This window comes from Scyliorhinus canicula, chromosome 17 (genome assembly GCF_902713615.1).
Source record: "Scyliorhinus canicula chromosome 17, sScyCan1.1, whole genome shotgun sequence".
NCBI classification, from domain to species: domain Eukaryota; kingdom Metazoa; phylum Chordata; class Chondrichthyes; order Carcharhiniformes; family Scyliorhinidae; genus Scyliorhinus; species Scyliorhinus canicula.
In genome coordinates this window covers 108,362,118-108,381,119 of record NC_052162.1, presented here as the reverse complement: position 1 = coordinate 108,381,119, position 19,002 = coordinate 108,362,118, and the positions used below count along the sequence as shown (strand labels likewise).

The following is a 19,002-nucleotide window of genomic DNA, read 5'->3' as shown; positions in this document are numbered from 1 at the left end:
CCCACACTAACACAGCGGGAACGGGCAACTTCCACACAGAAAGTAACCCAATGCCTGAATGGAACCCGGGTCCCTAGCTCAGGCAGCAGTGCCGCCCCGCCTTGGTGGCCATTCCGTTTGTCATAATTAATTACATTAGCTGTCTCAGCAATAATTATGAAACGTGAACAGTTTTATTGCGAGCTCCGTGTCAAACTGAAATACAAACTCCAATTTTACTGGAAAATATCGCCAAATCATCTAAACTGGTAAACGATAAAAATTGCCGTATACCTGGATGCAAATAAACCCAGCACCGTTACCGGGAAGCGAGTTCTCTGTGCTCGCCTTATCTGTTCATTATAAATTGTTGCGGATTGTAACATTGTGAGGATGCATTTAGGGCGGACAGGTGCAACCCAATATGGCCTGTGGGGAATACTCACCAAGTTGGTCTGTCATCTCGTCCTATTCAAATGAGCCTAGTCTCTCGAGGTTTATAAGGTCGATGCTCTGATTCAGACGGTTACACAGAACAGACAGCATCGTGGTTCGGAGGTCGCTGTGCTTAACATTGTACCTTTTGGCGAAGAAATAATGATTATCTTCGGTGTTTTTACTATTTTACCTTGGATGCCAAGTGAGAGCTTTTTAAATTAGATATTTCAAGTTAATTAGATAAAACTTTGCGGCTGTGTGGGTGCGATGGAAATGTCTGTGCCTTTAGACTTTTCTGATTTTATTCATATGTATGAAATTGTAAATTATACTTTTTCTCCGTTCAGCTGCTTTTACTGCAAGAGTAACTCAAACACCATCGACGGTAAGGAAAGACATCGGCGAATCGCTGACTATCAATTGCGCCCTCCTTGATAGCAGCTGTGGTTTGAGCAGCACCTATTGGTATCGGGTAAAACTGGGATCAACAAACCAAGAGAGAATATGGAGTGGTGGAAGATATGCTGAATCAGTTAACAAGGGAGCAAAGACATTTTCTCTGCGAATCAGGGATCTGACAGTTGAAGACAGTGGCACCTACCGCTGTGATACCACAGTAATGAGTCTCAGGTTCCACCAACGCAAATATATGCTGCAACCTTCTGCAAATAAAATACAAATTGTGTTGCTTTCCCGCTGAAACAGTTTTTTTTGCAGCCACTCATTTTGTTTGTGTTGATGGGAGGGAGGTTAGAAATCACTGGTTTCACGAAATAGCCCATATATTACGGAACGCAACAACGAGATTTTCAGCGACGCTGTTTACCTTCCAGCTTTGCAATTGAACCAGTTTTTGCAATGGGGGTTACCAGTGTGGAGCTACCACAGCAACCTAGAAGACGGTTGCTGTCATACAAAAACTATCAGCACACAGCGTAACAGGAGCAAAGACAACATCTATCTTTTGCTTATTGTGATCATCAGAATTGAGTGCTTTGGAGAAATGACACCCTTGGATATGAAACTAAACAAAACCCTGAAAAGAGATAATATGGTGGAAAAGGATTGTTCTGGGTAACTACATGAGTCTACTGCCAAATGCATATGATTTTTTTTGTACTGATCTTCATGACTGTGTGTTTGGGTATACCACAGCAATGAATGTAGGGTTCGCGTAATACATGAACCAGTCCAACAGATCTGAATGTCCGGTTAATACAGATTGCATTCAAATTGGCAAAAACTAACTTTCAAATATTCTTTATCTCTGTCAGCAACTGGCAAATAATTTAGAAGATTTTCTTTCCTCAGTTACATGTCTTATTTCCACAAATCTCCCAATCAGATTGATGCTGGAACATTAACATTTCTCGAGGATTTTTACGAGTGGCTGAGATTTCTAAACATTATCATAACACCCCGATATAAAGACAACGTTTTGGACTATATTAATTCATCTTTCAATCAACATCCTGACATATTAGACGGATTTTTTTGTGGCATGAATTTATTGTGGTGGTGTGAAACGATGTGCTGAATGGACTACCACAGTGACTCGGGCCGCAACAAAAACCTGTCCAACAGCTATTAGTTTTATTTATAATGATACGGGTTTCACAATGAGCTTTCGGACTTATAGTTGTCACCAAATGGAGTTTAAAATCAATTCCAATTCATTCTTTGTTTGGAATGCAGATGTATCCCCGGATGGCAAATCAATAACTTACCTTGTTTCAGTGTGACAACAACATACATTACAAAAATAAGAATCTGGATGGATAAAAACTGCTGGTAAGCGATCACATATTGATCCCGAGTACACACGGAAGATCTTTTGTGCGTATTTGTTTTGGTATTTGTTTTCGTGGACATTTGCTTCACGAACTCATTTGGAACTGGTTTGACTGGCAACTGACTTACTGTGTATATTTACGGACCTGGCACCGTGCTGATGGTGAACCCGGGTAAGTGACCTCTCTTGTTAATTTATCAGTATGATTTGGTTCACGTAATACCAAGAAAACAATAGTTCTCACTGATGTAGCCTGAGCTATATAAATATATGCAAGAATCACATATTTTCTGAAGTTGAGTAGCTCAAAGGTAAATTCATTTAACTTACGTTTGTGCATTGTTTAGATGACGTGTAAGTATGCGTTAACATTAATAATCGATGTTAGAGCATTTAAACATATGATCTAACTGACATATATAGTGTAAGATGCTTCTTCGAACAGATTCTGGAAGTAAAATCTATTGCGGCCGAACCAGCTCCGTGAAGTTATTCCTTGCTGACGCGTTGCATCAAGTCACTGATTGCACTAGCTTATTTTTGCATTCATTAAATCAGTCATTGGTTGGGGAAATTTTAATGAGAAGCATCTGTGAGTTTATAAAGTTCTGTCTCCGAATTTCTCACTCCTCGAAAGACTTGTCCATTGTTTAAAATATTAGCTGCTCAATATATATCTGCACATAATTGGAAAATATGTTTCCCATCGGCAGCTCGATGTACATGACCCGGGATTAACATTGGATCCGTCACAGTGAGATGCAAAGTGGCTGACTGGAGGTGAAATTAAGAGACTGGGAGGTGAAAGTGACCGGCTGGGCGGAGAATTGACTGATTGTGGTGAGATAGACTGACTGGGAGTATAATTAACTGATTAGGGATGTGATTGATTGACTGCGGGTATAATTGACTGACTTAGCGTCTGAATAGGATTTTTTTCCGATCCAAGATAAAGAAATTGGGGATAACGTGTATAACCAGCCACTCAAACATCAAGCAATTGCTTTCCTAGCAACAAATAACATGAGACTGCTGCAGGAATGCAGAAGGGTCGATACAAAGTCAGCAGCATGGGTGAAATATTATTTCTATTGTCACGAAAATTAGTTCCAAGATGTGAATTGAAAACCAAGCAAAAGCGATTGTGAAATTAATCGGTTGAGAAAAGTAGTGTAAACTATGATTCTGTGAAGTACAGTGGAAAGTTGATGAGGTGCACTTCAAAAACGATGACGTATTAGCCGAGTCTCTTTTCACTTGGAGTCCATTTCGCACAACGGAAATGGACGGTGTTCTTGCCTAGATTGTAGTTCAGTAATACACTTAATTGCATGAAATCCCGCGCCCCAAACGCACTCACATCAGAGAATGAAAGCGTCCTGTGTATACGATTGTGTGGAACAGTAAAGGTCTTTGACGCTCCAATGGTTTCAGTGAAAACAGTGGATTTCCTTTTAAAGTGGAACGAAGTAAGCAGTATCATGTTATTTGTTGCTTGAAAAGCAATTGTGAGATATTTGAGTCACTTGTTATACACGTTACCCCCAATTTCTTTATCTTGGTTCGGAAAATAATCCTTCTACTCAGATCGCACAGACAAAATTTTGTGGCTACTACACAATTTACAGACACAGAAAATTGCACGAACAACCGCCACAATTAGTTTAATTCGCAATTATTTTAATTCTGCACTATTGCTTCGTGACTTTATATTTCAGTGAGTTGTAAAATTAGTTATAAAAATAATTATACAGAAATATTCACGTTACAAAGGAGTACATCAAGTCAGTGAAATCGACTTTCTCATTTAAGTGAAATTGGACCAGGCTTTCAGTGTTGAAAGAGATGCAAACTGACGTAAGGGCGAGTTGAAGAGCAGCAGACTAATTTTGAATTTGTGGTTTTGGGAAGTAATATATATCAGTCCAAACGGAGCTGAAGATCAATGTGAACTACCAGCAAAGCCTTTCCCCAAGGGCGATGGACCAGGGCGTCACCTTAGCCAAACAGATGAGAGTGGTCAAGTACTTGGAATCTAGCGGGAGAAGAGCCCTTGAAATACGATGTTTCCGGAATGTAATTAGCAAAGGAGAGAAAGACCTATCTCAGAGTTTTAGTTGCAGTTGAGCCGAAAATCTTGATGTAAAGAAGGTCGACATATCAACGGAAAGCCATTTAGCAAGTTCTTGATATGGAAAAGATTCAGAATCAAAGAATCATAGAATTTACAGTGCAGAAGGAGGCCATTCAGCCCATAGAGTCTGCACCAGCCCTTGGTAAGAGCACGCTACCTATGCTCCATGCCTCCACCCTATCCACTTTATACAGCCAAATCTTTTTGGACACAAAGGGCAATTTAGAATGGCCAGTCCACCGAACCTGCCCATTTTTGGACTGTGGGAGGAAGCCGGAGCACCCGGAGGAACCCCAAGGAGACCCGGGGAGAATGTACAGCCTCCACACAGACAGTGAACCAAGCCGAGAATGGAACCTGGGACCCTGGAGCTGTGAAGCAACTGTGCTAACCTCTATGCTACCGTGCTGCCCAGAGTAAGCAAACTTTCTACTTGTGACTGCAAGCAGGGAGGCGGTGGAATTTGTGGTCAAGGGACACTTGGAAACTTATGAGAGGTCAAAATACCATCGTTAAATCTAATGTATTAGAAATAATCATGAATCCCTCATTGAATGAAATCAGGTTTGACTGTGGAGTGCGAAACAGCGGTTTGGGAACGTGGTGCTTTAATGCTATTTTCACTGAACCAGTATTTTAAAACTCAGATGATCCGATCAAAGTAGATGATGAAAATTAATTTCAAATTAAATCTGGAAATAAATATCTAATGATGATCATTAAACCATTGTCGATTAATATAAAACACATCTGGTTCACTAATATCACTTGGGGAAGGGAATCTGCCGTCTTTATCTGGTCAGGCAATGTGGTTTACTCTTAAATGTCCTTCAAACAAGAGCAATTAGGGACAGACAATAATTACCGGCCGAGCCACCGACGCCCACATTCGACGAACGAATAAAAACAACCCAAACGGGTTTCATATCTGCGGAAGGGAAAGTAAGAAAGGTTTTTTAAGCCATTTAATTGAAGATGTTTCCATGAAGTTGTTGCTCAAGGTCAATTGCAAATGTCAAAAGGAGAATCAGGCGTGGTACTCAGGCACAGAGGATAGTCCAGCGTCAGAGACAGGGTTTCGATGTTGACAGTCTGTGCGAAGTTTGCATACTCTCCAGACTCTGCGTGGCTTTCCTCCGGGTGATCCGGTTTCCTCCCACGGTCAAAATATGTGCGGACTCGGTAGATTGGCTCTGCTAAATTGTCTCCCCGTGTCCTAAATGTAGGGTTAAGGGTATAGGGTGGTGAACTGCGCCTACGTAGGATGGGGTTTCGAAGGCTCGGTGCAAGCTCGATGGGTCGAATGGTCTCCTTCTTCAGTGTACGAATTATATGATTCTATAAAGGGTGAGTGAATGTACGAACGGCTGGTGCAAAAACTTCATGATCCATGTAAATTCGTGTGAGGGTGTAATTTTATAGTGGTATTGTTATTTTTGTAGTTATGGAAGACCTGCCAGAGGAACAAAATAATTAGTTTTCACGTGTCTCCACCGTAATAGAAATTGGAGTGGGATCGTGTTTGCGAAGTGCTTTGATTTAATAATTCAAGAGAAACAAAGTGCCATTGTTGGAAGCGTCGACACATGTGTGGACACGGACTGAGAACAGTTCTCAAAAGAAGAAAATGCGATCAGTGGAGGGTGCCCTTATACCCTGATATGTAACTGGATGGCATTGCCTGGGAGAATAGTGCAAGCAGATTAAACGTTAATTTTTCAAGACAAAATGTATCAAAACGTATGTTTGTAAACTTTTAGGGTATTGGTGAAAAATAATACGTTTGGAACATTTGGATAGCTCCTTCAAGAATCCTGCACAGGCACAACATTGTGAGATCTCGACAACAGGTTTCAGTGATATACAGTAATAGATCTCTGGGAAATGGACCATGAGGATGAGTATATTAATTTCGTGGGATTACCAGCCTTGGATAAAATGCAGAACAGCAACGGGTGAAAACGCATCGATACCAGTGAGGATATGTGTAGCAGGAATTAGGACCTGCTTAACTTAACCATGCATGTGGCAACACTGAATGTTGTAGGTGGCAGCATGGCTGATGGTTTGAGCACCAGATGAATTGAGCCAACGGAGGATTGAGGAGATTTTATGAAGATTATGTAGATTGTCTGGGTGATGGTGAGCATAGGTGTTTGAAAACTCACCTCAGGGTCACGTGTAGCGCCGTGATTGTGAGCTGGCGCTTCATCCACGGTCAGTAGCTCGCAAACCAGGTGGAGTGGAATAGTGAACAAGGTAATTTTGTACATTTCCAGAAAATTGTAAGATACGGTAAAATAATGAAGGCTTGTCATTGAAGAAGTTTAAATTAACTGAGGGTGTTCATTGGCAAACAGAGGGAGCAATTTTAAAATCATCAGTCAAATAACGAATGATCACTTGTCAGTGAGCTGATAATGGTTGCTTGACAGGGAAAGATCCGACCAGCAGCAGTGATACCAATAGAGTCATTGTTTTTTTAACAACGGCAGGAGTATGGGAATATTGCATGGCAAGAGGGCTTATGGATTAAATTTGGGCTGCAACTTCCCTGGCGTCAGCTGTGAGTATATGTCGAAAACTGGTCATTTCCAGTGGTGCTGCACCGTCCACAATAGCGGTACTGAGTCGCAGATTCTCACTACAAGTTTCGGCCACAGGAGCGCGCAGTATTGTGTCTTCTCCACAATGGCTGTTATTGTTCTTACTCAGAGCCAACGGGGTTATTCGAGCCTGAAATACTCCCTTTGTGAGAAACCTGGTTTTCTATAAGTGTCTGAATTGAAATTTCTCAACATCATTCAATTCACTGCTCTTTGCTGAACACACTGGCTGCTGCAGTCCCTTAAAAATCAAAATCTCCCACTTCTTAAGAAAGTTCAATTTCAGAGTGATGTCCGATAAAAGTGTGAAACAAAAGTCTTCCATGAGCCGGAAGATTAAAGCAGTTTACCGAGAGGAAAATCATGATTAAAAAACAAATTGTATTTACAAAACGCCCGGCCCCCGGGAGGCCATACTCGGGGTGCCGGACCCGCCAGGGTTGGAAACGAGTGCGAAGGAAGGCTTTGTAGCCTTCGCCTCGTTGATTGCCCGAAGGCGGATCCTGGTGGGTTGGAGGGCAGCCTCTCCACCCTGTGCCCTGGCGTGGCGCGGGGACCTGTTTGAATTCTTGACTCTTGAGAAGATTAAGTTTGAACTGAAGGAAGGATAGAGGGGGTTGCAATTCAAAGAACAAAGAACAAAAAAAGTACAGGACAGGAACAGGCCCTTCGGCCCTCCAAGCCCGTGCCGACCATGCTGCCCGACTAACCTACAATCTTCTACACTTCCTGGGTCCGCATCCCTCTATTCCCATCCTATTCATGTATTTATCAAGAGGCCCCTTAAATGTCACTGCCGTCTCTGCTTCCATCACCCCCTCCGGGAGCGAGTTCCAGGCACCCACTACCTTCTGTGTAAAAAATACTTGCCTCGTACATCTACTCTAAACCTTGACCCTCGCACCTTAAACCAATGCCCCATAGTAATTGACCCCTCTATCCTGGGGAAAAGCCTCTGACTATCCACTCTGTCTATGCCCCTCATAATTTTGTAGACCTCTATCAGGTCGCCCCTCAACCTCCGTCGTTCGAGTGAGAACAAACCGGGTTTATTCAACCGCTCCTCATTGCCAATGCCCTCCAGACCAGGCAACATCCTGGTAAATCTCTTCTACAACCTCTCTAAATCCTCCACATCCTTCTGGTAGTGTGGTGATCAGAATTGAACACTATACTCCAAGTGTGGCCTAGCTAAGGTTCTATACAGCTGCGACATGACTTGCCAATTCTTATACTCAATGCCCCGGCCAATGAAAGCAAGCATGCCGTATGCCTTCTTGATTACCTTCTCCACCTGTATTGCCTCTTTCAGTGACATGTGGACCTGTGCACCTAGATCTCTTTAACTTTCAATATTAAACTCCATCTGCCATCTCTCAGCCCAAGTCTGCAAACCTTCTAAATCCTGCTGTATCCTCTGATAGTCATCATCGCTATCCGTAATTCCACCAATCTTTGTGTTGTCTGCAAACTTACTGATCAGACCAGTTACATTTTCTTCCAGATCATTTATATATACTACGAACAGCAAAGGTCCCAGCACTGATCCCTGCGGAACACCACTGGTCACAGCCCTCCAATTAGAAAAGCACCCTTCCATTTCTACTCTCTGCCTTCTATGACCTAGCCAGTTCTTTATCCAGCTTGCCAGCTCACCTCTGATCCCGTGTGACTTCACCTTTTGTACCAGTCTACCATGAGGGACCTTGTTAAAGGCCTTACTGAAGTCCATATAGACAACATCCACTGCCCTAGCTGCATCAATCATTTTTGTGACCTCTTCGAAAACTCTATGAAGTTAGTGAGACACGACTTCCCCTTCCCAAAACAATGCTGCCTGTCACTAATTCGTCCATTTGTTTCCAAATGGGAGTAGATCTTGTCTCGAAGAATTCTCTCCAGTAATTTCCCTACCACTGACGTAAGGCTCACCGGCCTGCAGTTCCCTGGATTATCCTTGCTACCCTTCTTAAACAAAGGAACAGCATTGGCTATTCTCCAGTCCTCCGGAACATCACATGAAGACAGTGAGGATCCAAAGATTTTTGTCAAGGCCTCAGCAATTTCCTTTCTTGCCTCCTTCAGTATTCTGGGGTACATCCCATCAGGCCCTGGGGACTTATCTACCTTAATATTTTTCAAGACGCCCAACATCTCCTCTTTTTGGATCTCAATGTGACACAGGCTAACTACACACCCTTCTCCAGACTCAACATCCACCAATTCCTTCTCTTTGGTGAATACTGATGCAAAGTATTAATTTAGTACCTCACCCATTTCCTCTGGCTCCACACATAGATTTCCTTACCGATTCTTCAGTGGGCCAACCCTTTCCCTCGCTACCCTCTTGCTTTTTATGTCCGTGTAAAAAGCCTTGGGAGTTTCCTTAACCCTATATGCCAATGACTTTTCGTGACCCTTTCTAGCTCTCCTGACTTCTTGCTTAAGTTCCTTCCTGCTTTCCTTATATTCCACACAGGCTTCGTCTGTTCCCAGCCATCTAGGCCTGACAAATGCCCCCTTCTCCTTTTTGCCGAGGCCTACAATATCTCTTGTTATTCAAGGATCCTGAAATTTGCCTTATTTATCCTTCTTCCTCACAGGAACATGCCGGTCCTGAATTCCTTTCAACTGACACTTGAAAGCCTCCCACATGTCAGATGTTAATTTACCCTCAAGCATCCGCCCCCAATGTAGGTTCTTCAGTTCCCGCCTAATATTGTTATAATTAGCCTTCACCCAATTTAGCACATTCACCCTAGGATCACTCTTATCCTTGTCCACCAGCACATTACAACTTACTGAATTGTGGTCACTGTTCCCAAAATGCTCCCCTGCTGAAACGTCTACCACGTGGCCGGGCTGATTCCCCAATAGCAGGTCCGATACTCTAGTTGGACAGTCTACATAGTGTTTTAAGAAGCCCACCTGGATGTTCCTTACAAACTATGCCCCGTCTATGCCCCCAGCACTAAGTGAGTCCCAGTCAATATTGGGGAAGTAGAAGTCTCCCATCTCAACAACCCTATTGTTTTTACTCTTTTCCAAAATCTGTGTACCTATCTGCTCCTCTATCTCCCGATGGCTGTTGGGAGGCATGTAGTAAACACCAACATTGTGCCTGCACCCTTCTTATTCCTGATATCTACCTATATAGCCTCACTGCCCTCTGAGGTGCCCTCCAGTAGTACAGCTGTGATAGTCTACCTAACCAGTAGACCAACTCCGCCACCCCTTTTACATCCCCCTCTATCCCGCCTGAAACATCTAAATCCTGGAACGTTTAGCTGCCAATCCTGTCCTTCCCTCAACCAGGTCTCTGTAATGGCAACAACATCATAGTTGCAAGTACTAATCCAAGCTCTAAGTTCATCTGCCTTACCTATCATACTTCTCGTCTGAAAACATATGCACTCCAGACTCGCTGTGTTCAGCAACATCTCCCGTTGTGCTCTGCCTCAGAGCCATACTGGCCCTATTCCCTAGTTCTCCCTCAATGCTATCACCTTCGGACCTATTGCTCCAGTGTCAAACCCCCTGCAATAATAGTTTAAACCCTCCCGTGTGACACTAGCAAACCTCGCGACCAGGATATTTATGCCTCTCCAGTTTAGATGCAAACCGTCCTTCTTATACAGGTCACATCTGCCCCGGAAGTGCTCCCAGTGGTCCAGATAACGGAAACCCTCCCTCTTACACCAGCTGTTTAGCCACGTGTTAAGCTGCTCCATCTTCCTATTTCTAACCTCACTGGCACGTGGCACAGGGAGTAATCCCGAGATTCCTCGAGGTCCTGTCTTTCAACTTTCTGCCTAGCTCCCTGAACTCCTGCTGCAGGACCTCATGCCCCTTCCTGTATGTCGTTAGTACCAATATGTCAAAACGACCTCTGCCTGTTTGCCCTGCCCCTTCAGGATGCCCGCTACCCGTTCGGAGTCATCCTGGACCCTGGTACCAGGGAGACAACATGCCATCCAGGAGTCTCTTTCACGTCCACAGAAGCGCCTATCTGTGCCCCTGACTATAGAGTCCCCTATGATTATTGCTCTTCTGCGCTTTGACCCTCCCTTCTGAACAGCAGAGCCGCCCGTGGTGCCAATGCTCTGGCTGCTGCTGTTTTCTCCTGATAGGCTGTCCCCCACGACAGTATCCAAAGTGGTCTACATGTTCGAGAGAGGAACAACCACAGGGGAGTCCTGCACTGACTCCCTGCCCTTTCAGGTGGTCACCCATTTCTCTGCCTGCACCTTGGGTGCGACCACATTTATATAACAGCTATCTATGACGCTTTCCGCCACCTGCATGCTCCTAAGTGCATCCAACTGCTGCTCCAACCGAACCATGTGGTCTTTGAGGAGCTCCAGTTGGGTGCACTTTCTGCAGATGAAGCCATCCGGGACGCTGGAAGCCACCCGGACATGCCACGTCTCACAGTCAGAGCACTGCACCCCTCTAATTGACATTGCGTCAATTAATTAGTAAATTAAATTTAAACGTTTTTAAAAAGTTACTGTCAACTATATGTTTCCTAGCATTAGATTTCTACTATGAATGTGAAAGGTGAATCCAGTACACTCCAATCTCTGACTTAGATAACCCTCTAAATTAAAATTAAGTAATAAGTAATTATGTTTTATTAGTTTAACAATGCTTAATTTTTAAATTTAGTGTAGCTTCCCAACCAGCCAAAATCAGGTCACAGCTTTACTGTGATGTCACTTCAGGCCCCCGCCCCCCCCCCCCCCTCCGCCCCCCCCCCCCCCTACACACACACAATTTGAAAAGGTAATATAAATAAATAAAAATCACTTACCTTCCCAGGATCTCAGAGGCTCTCTGGTTCTCTCCCTGCAGACTAAAGGTTACAGGCCAGCAGGAACAGAGAGAACAAAACAGTAGGGAAAAACAGCTTCTCCCACTCTGCACCGAATTCCCTCACAGCGCCAAATTACCAAGTTCCAAATAAAGTTCGGATAAATGTCTTGGCAGCAGAAGGCATGACAACCAATTCAGGGGAATTATTCATTATGCACTTTCAAGAACTGGATAACATCCGACATTAGTTGGGGATGGGTGGATGTGTGTGTTAATTCGTTTTTGTCATTTGTTTATGTGAATATGCGAGCTAACGTTTGGGGTTTGGTGGGAGGGTGGGATCGTTCTTATTTAAATGAGAATTGACATATTCGTTACTGATTATTGTTTATTGTTTGTGGGTGTAAATTTGGGAGAAAATGTGAAAAAGGAAGCGAATAAAAATACTTTAAAATAAAAAATATTTACAAAACGCCTTTCACCTAATAAAACATCCGGAACCGCTCCACTATAAGTTTACACACGCAAATTACACACCAAACCACGTAATGCAATATTGTAACGTATGGCGAAAGTTTGCTCAAAAAGAGCATGAAGAAATACAGAAGCTTAGTTCTGCAATTCCAGAGGATAAAGTTCTTGACAGCAGAAGGCATGACAACCAAATGTAGAGCAATAAATATCAAACACACTGCCGAAGTCGGTGTTAGATGAGCACAGATTTTGGTAATTTTGGGCGGCTGGAGGATATTAAAGGGCCAGAGATGGGCTGAGTCATCAGGGATTTGAGGAAAAATATGTGTACTTTCAAATTCAGCCTGTGATTGAACGTGGCACAATGTAAATTACAGAGCAGTGAAATAAGCTCCAGACACAGTTACTAAAACTAATAATGTGTTATGTATACGGGAAAAATACACTGCTGAACAAAATAATTAAGTGATATTTGAAATGTAATTAGTTTTATGATTAATCGCGGTCGCCACCCATGATAAATGTGCTCTGCTGTGTCACTGACCTATGTACAATCATATTTTCTCAAGAATTAGTAGCTGCTTTCTGAGATCGAATATATTTCCGGTGTTCTTAAATGCAACGCAAGAGTCACGCAGAATAAAATAAACGGCAATGTTCCAAATAGTTCGATATATTGAAGAAGGGATATTTGCGTGTTTATGGAACTTTCTACGTTATCAGGCGTCAGAAGACGGTTAGGAGCAAATCAAAAACTTGCTGAAGTGCAATGAATTTTATTTTGTTGCATATGTGACAGGAAATCTGGAGAGCAAGCTTCCGTAACTTATATTTTATGTTAGGGTTGCGGATTAAATAGTGGCCAGTTCACCAGTGAAATATTCTAAACTACATTATGGAAGGAAATAAGTGAATATTTTCAATTCTAGGACGCGCTGCACCATCCATCAGTCTCCTGATTTCTGAAGAATTCAAAGCAACGGGGTTTGTACAGCTACTTTGTCTGATCAGCGGATACTATCCTGAAAGCATTGCAGTGAGCTGGAAGAAGAATGGAAAGATCGTAGGGTCCGGGGTCACCACTACACCCCCTGCGAAATCACCAAACGGACTCTACAGCTCTACAAGCTTTCTTAAATTGCCGCTGCAGGAATGGGGCAGCGATTCTGCGTACAGCTGTCAAGTGACCCATTCTGCAACCAACAGTAATACGCGAAAAGAAATTCGATCAACATCAGGTAAGGAAATTTAACTGATTGCTATGCTTGTAGAGGTTTATGCTGCCGCCTTTCTTTAACAGTATTAAAAATGATGGGATATGGTTGTGGTAACTTATCACTTTGGTTTAGTCTTTCTAGAAGCTCTCCTGTGATTGATATCAAGGGTGTTTTATGGAGCAGTGAGATGGTACAAGAAGGATTGTTCGAAATTATTTCGCGCAAATGACAAAGATCAATCAACCATGGATGTGAAAGGAAGTTTAAGATTGCATAAGATTAAATGATATGGTTTCATACAGTGACTAGACAAAATAGTATGTCTTAGGATTGGAAACATTTAAGAAAACCGATTACGAAAGGGAGATTGGAAGGTATAACTAGAAAACATCATAAAAAAAGGAACTGCAAAAATAACGGAAGCCGTTATTGTCGCTATGACAAACGAGCAACCATAAAGGCAGAGTGGAAACATTCTGATAGGGTCTAGGTTGTTTCTCTTCAATCATAAAGATACAATAAATATTCCCAGAATTACAGATACAAACGACTAAAGGAGAATGATAACTGAAAGAAAATTAGTATTATTGAGAGGTGTTTTCCAAATATTGACTGGAAACGCTATAGTTCGAGTACTTTAGATGGGTCCGATTTTGTCCAATGTGTGCAGGAGGGTTTCCTGAAGCAGTACGTAGAAAGGCCAACGAGAGGCGAGGCCATATTGGATTTGGTACTGGGTAATGAACCAGGACAGGTGTTAGATTTGGAGGCAGGTGAGTACTTTGGTGATGGTGAACACAATTGGATTACGTTGACTTTAGTGATGGAAAGGAATAGGTATATATCGCAGGGCAAGAGTTATATCTGGGGGAAAGGCAATTATGATAAGATGAGGCAAGACTTAGGATGCATTGGATGGAAAGGAAAACTGCAGGGGATGGGCACAATGGAAATGTGGAGCTTGTTCCAGGAACAGCTACTGCGCGTCCTTCATAAGTATGTACCTGTCAGGCAGGGAGGATGTGGTCGAGCGAGAAAACAGTTGATTACTAAAGCAGTTGAAACACTTGTCAAGAGGAAGAAGGAGGTTTATTTAAAGATGAGACGTGAAGGTACAGTTAGGGCGCTTGAGAGTTACAAGTTCGCTAGGAAGGACCTAAAGAGAGAGCTAAGAAGAGCCAGGAGGGGACATGAGAAGTCTTTGGCAGGTAGGATCAAGGATAACCCTAAAGCTTTCTATTGATATGTCAGGAATAAAAGAATGACTAGTGTAAGAGTAGGGCCAGTCAAGGACAGTAGTGGGAAGTTGTGCGTGGAGTCCGAGTAGATAAGAGAGATGCTAAATGCATATTTTCCATCCGTATTCAGACAGGAAAAAGACAATGTTGTCGAGGGGAGTACTGAGATAAAGGCGACTGGACTAGATGGGCTTGAGGTTCATAAGGAGGAGGTGTTAGCAATTCTGAAAAGTGTCAAAATAATTAAGTCACCTGGGCCGAGGCCCTGGGAGGAGATTGCTGAGACTTTGGCTTTGATCTTTAAGTCGTCTTTGTCTACAGGAATAGTGCCAGTAGACTGGAAGAGGGTAAATGTTGTCCCCGTGTTCAAGACGGGGAGTAGATACAATCCCGGTAACTATAGACCAGTGAGCCTTACTTAGGTTGTGGGCAAAGTCTTGGAAAGGTTTACAAGAGATAGGATGCATAATCATCTGGAAAGGAATACTTTGATTAGAGATAATCATCACGGTTTATGAAGGGTAGGTCATGCCTCATAAACCTTATTGAGTTCTTTGAGAAGGTGACCAAACAGGTGGATGAGGGTACAACAGTTGTTGTGGTGTATATGGAGTTCAGTAAAGCGTTTAATAAGGTTCCCCACGGTAGGCTATGAGAAAATACGGAGGCATGGGATTTCGGGTGATTTAGCAGTTTGGATCAGAAATTGGCTAGCTGGAAGAAGACAAAGGGTGGTGGTTGATGGGAAATGTACAGACTGGAGTCCAGTTACTTGTGGTGTACCACGAAGATCTTTTTTGGGGCCACTGCTGTTTGTCATTATTATAAATAACCTGGAGGAGGGCGTAGAAAGATAGGTGAGTAAACTTGCAGATGACACTAAAGTCGATGGAGTTGTGGACAGTGCGGAAGGATGTTGCAAGTTACAGAGGGACATAGATAAGTTGCAGAGCTGGGCTGAGAGGTGGCAAATGGAGTTTAATGCAGAAAAGTGTGAGGTGATCCATTTTGGAAGGAATAACAGGAAGACAGAGTACAGGGCTAATGGTAAGTTTCTTGGTAGTGTGGATGATCAGAGAGATCTCAGTGTCCATGTACATAGATCCCTGAAAGTTGCCACCCAGGTAGAGAGGGTTGTTAAGAAGGCGTACGGTGTGTTAGCTTTTATTAGTAGAGGGATTGAGTTTCGGAGTCATGAGGTCTTGTTGCAGCTGTACAAATCTCTGGTGCGGCCGCATTTGGCGTATTGCATGCAATTCTGGTCGCCGCATTATAGGAAGGATGTGGAAGCATTGGAAAGGCTGCAGAGGCGATTTATCAGAATATTTCCTGGTATGGTGGGAAGATCTTATGATGGAAGGCTGAGGGACTTGAGGCTGTTTTCGTTAAAGAGAATAAGTTTAAGAGGTGGCTTAATTGAGGCATACAAGATGATGAGTGGATTAGATAGGGTGGATAGTGAGAGCCTTTTTCCTCGGATGGTGATGTCTAGGACGAGGGGACACAGCTTTAAATTGAGGGGCGATAGATATAGGGCAGATGTCAGAGGTAGGTTCTTTACTCAGAGAGTAGTAAGGGCGTCGAATGCCCTGCCTGCATTAAGGGCATTCAAATGGTAATTTGATAGACATATGGACTATAAGGGAATAGTGTAGATGGGCTTTAGAGTGGTTTCACATGTCGGCGCAACATCGAGGGCCGAAGGGCATGTACTACTCTGTAAATGTTCTATGTTCTAAGTTTGTGTTGGACATATTAATGGCATTGAAAGCTGATATGTGTCTGGGAAATAATATAATATTTATAGAATACTGGAAACGGTTGCTATAGAGATATTGGATTCATTGGTGTTCATCTGCAAGCACAACATAAATATTATGCAACGCTTCGTGCAGGTTGGAATATCAGAAAATTATAGTTAAGGCCCAGCACAACAATCGCTGAACAGTGACTATGAACCATCTGGAAAGGCCATTTAATTGGAACACTTTAAATTGTTGATCCAGGGGTAAAACAAATGTTTTATAGATTTCATAGAATTTAAGGTGCAAAAGGAGGCCATCTATCTATCTATCTATCTATCTATCTATCTATCTATCTATCTATCTATCTATCTATCTATCTATCTATCTATCTATCTATCTATCTATCTATCTATCTATCTATCTATCTATCTATCTATCTATCTACCTATCTACCTATCTATCTATCTATCTATCTATCTATCTATCTATCTATCTATCTATCTATCTATCTATCTATCTATCTATCTATCTATCTATCTATCTATCTATCTATCTATCTATCTATCTATCTATCTATCTATCTATCTATCTGTCTGTCTGTCTATCTGTCTATCTGTCTGTCTGTCTGTCTGTCTGTCTGTCTGTCTGTCTATCTATCTATCTTTCTATCTATCTGTCTACCTATCTCTCTCTCTCTCTATCTGTCTATCTATCCATCTACCTAACTATGTATCTATCTGTCTATCATTCCCAATATGTTTATTGTTAAAACATTTTCCTAATTCTGAATCTCTGGTTTCTCTCTGACAGAACTCGCTTTATTTCTAAGAGACCCCTCAGTTGAAGGAATGTGGCTCAATAAATCTGCCACTCTGATGTGCGAAGTGGTTTCTACACTTTCAACTGAAGTTGCAATCGTTTGGATAGTGAATGGACAGACAAGGACTGAAGGAGTTCGAACCGAAGCCACTACAACTGACGGAGACCAATATCTGACAATCAGCCGATTGACAAGCAGCGTGGAAGAATGGGATAGCGGTGCTAAATACAGCTGTTCAGCACAGCAGGGTCAATCAGGGACCCCAATATCAAAACGGACAGGACAGATAAAAGGTGGGTAAAAACATAGCACCGTATTTCCAATGGCAATGGGGGAAGACTAATCATTTTCAACTTCTGTTACAGCCGAGCCAACGAAACCCATTCTTCGCCTTCTGCCTCCATCACCAGAGGAAATTCGAAGTTCCAACACTGCTACTCTCACATGTTTGGTAAGAGGATTCTACCCGGACATAATAACCATTTCCTGGGAGAAGAACGGAGTTGATTTGACCTCGAAAAGCACCACCTTCCACAGCTCTCTGGAACAGCACCAGACCTTCAGCACCAGTAGCCTTCTCATTTTACCTTCAATTGAATGGAAGAGTGGAGCAAAATACACCTGTACCGCCTTTCATCTACCCTCACAATCTAATGAAACGAGAAGTACCAGCTACCCGAAAGGTAAGGACAGCTTCTCAGTGTGCATTAATACAAGATGCGTTCTCCACTTAAATCCTTACGCAACATCAAACAGTGATCAGGTCCATTTAGGTTTACTTTTTTTTCCCGCGAGCAGCGCACCTCCGCCCGCAAGTTCCCGGGCGGCATAGGGTGGAGTGAACAAGTGAGAGGGCATTGCCCCAGTGAAGGGTGCGTCGCTGGGAACCGGAAAATCCAGCCCAATAAAATGATTAATACTCGGCGGACATCTGAGGACTCAATGATGTGCAGAATATATGATAACTTTTTGTATCACTTGTAATTACGATGACTGGGCGATTGCGAGATAGTTTTAAACTTACAGCAACGGAGCTGAACAGAGACTGCTCTGTATTCTATCAGCAGAAGACAATGTCCGTTGGTGACACCAATCAACACATTGTTGTTTAAGTCTGTCATTACTTGGCGTGTCTGCCGAAAACAACAAAACATTTCAAAAAGCAAACAGTTATTAGGAGATGCAACTGTTGAATTTGAGCAAATATGTGCATTTAAAGAATTAAAATCTTCAGCTCAGCCATTGTAATACGCCATAGGTGCAGATAAACAACATGATTCGGGGTTGAGCCAATAATCTCTTTTGTTTCAAAAAATACGTTCGTGTGCTCTTCGAATCATTTCTGATCACATTGTTTTAAACAAATGTTGATAGCTTCGCAAAACTATACTCGTAATTCAGTGTTGTGGACCGAGATATGTTTCAACATGTTATGGAATGATATTAGATTCGTTTTGCTTCTGGATCTTTGATCTCACCTGGTGGTGTTCACGGCTTTATGATCGGCCTGCGTACTCTCGATCCATGAAGCAGAAAACGCTCATGGTTTCATCAAAACAAATAGTTGTTGCGCACTTGCTCTTTATTTTTCCGAAATTTAGAATAAACGATTATTTTTTTCCAATTAAGGGGCAATTTAACGTGGTTAATCCATCTACCCAGCACATCTTTTAGGGTTGTGGGGATGTAACCAATGCAAACGTAGGGAGGATGTGCAAACTCCACACGGACCGTTACTTGGGGT

The 19,002-nt window shown here is 42.6% G+C and overlaps 2 gene segments (V, D, J or C); both read left to right on the top strand.

The window, feature by feature from the left end:
• Positions 1–525: 525 nt before the first annotated feature.
• On the top strand, positions 526–1,119 carry LOC119952100. The segment is given in 2 exon segments: positions 526–619; positions 765–1,119. Coding segments are annotated over 2 exon segments (396 nt in total).
• Positions 1,120–2,346: 1,227 nt separating this feature from the next.
• Positions 2,347–19,002, top strand: part of LOC119951509 — a 29,033-nt gene continuing 12,377 nt past the window's right edge. Inside the window, 4 exon segments of the C gene segment in view lie at positions 2,347–2,381; positions 13,168–13,476; positions 17,249–17,551; positions 17,624–17,941. Of these exon segments, the coding sequence occupies positions 2,369–2,381; positions 13,168–13,476; positions 17,249–17,551; positions 17,624–17,941 (943 nt within the window).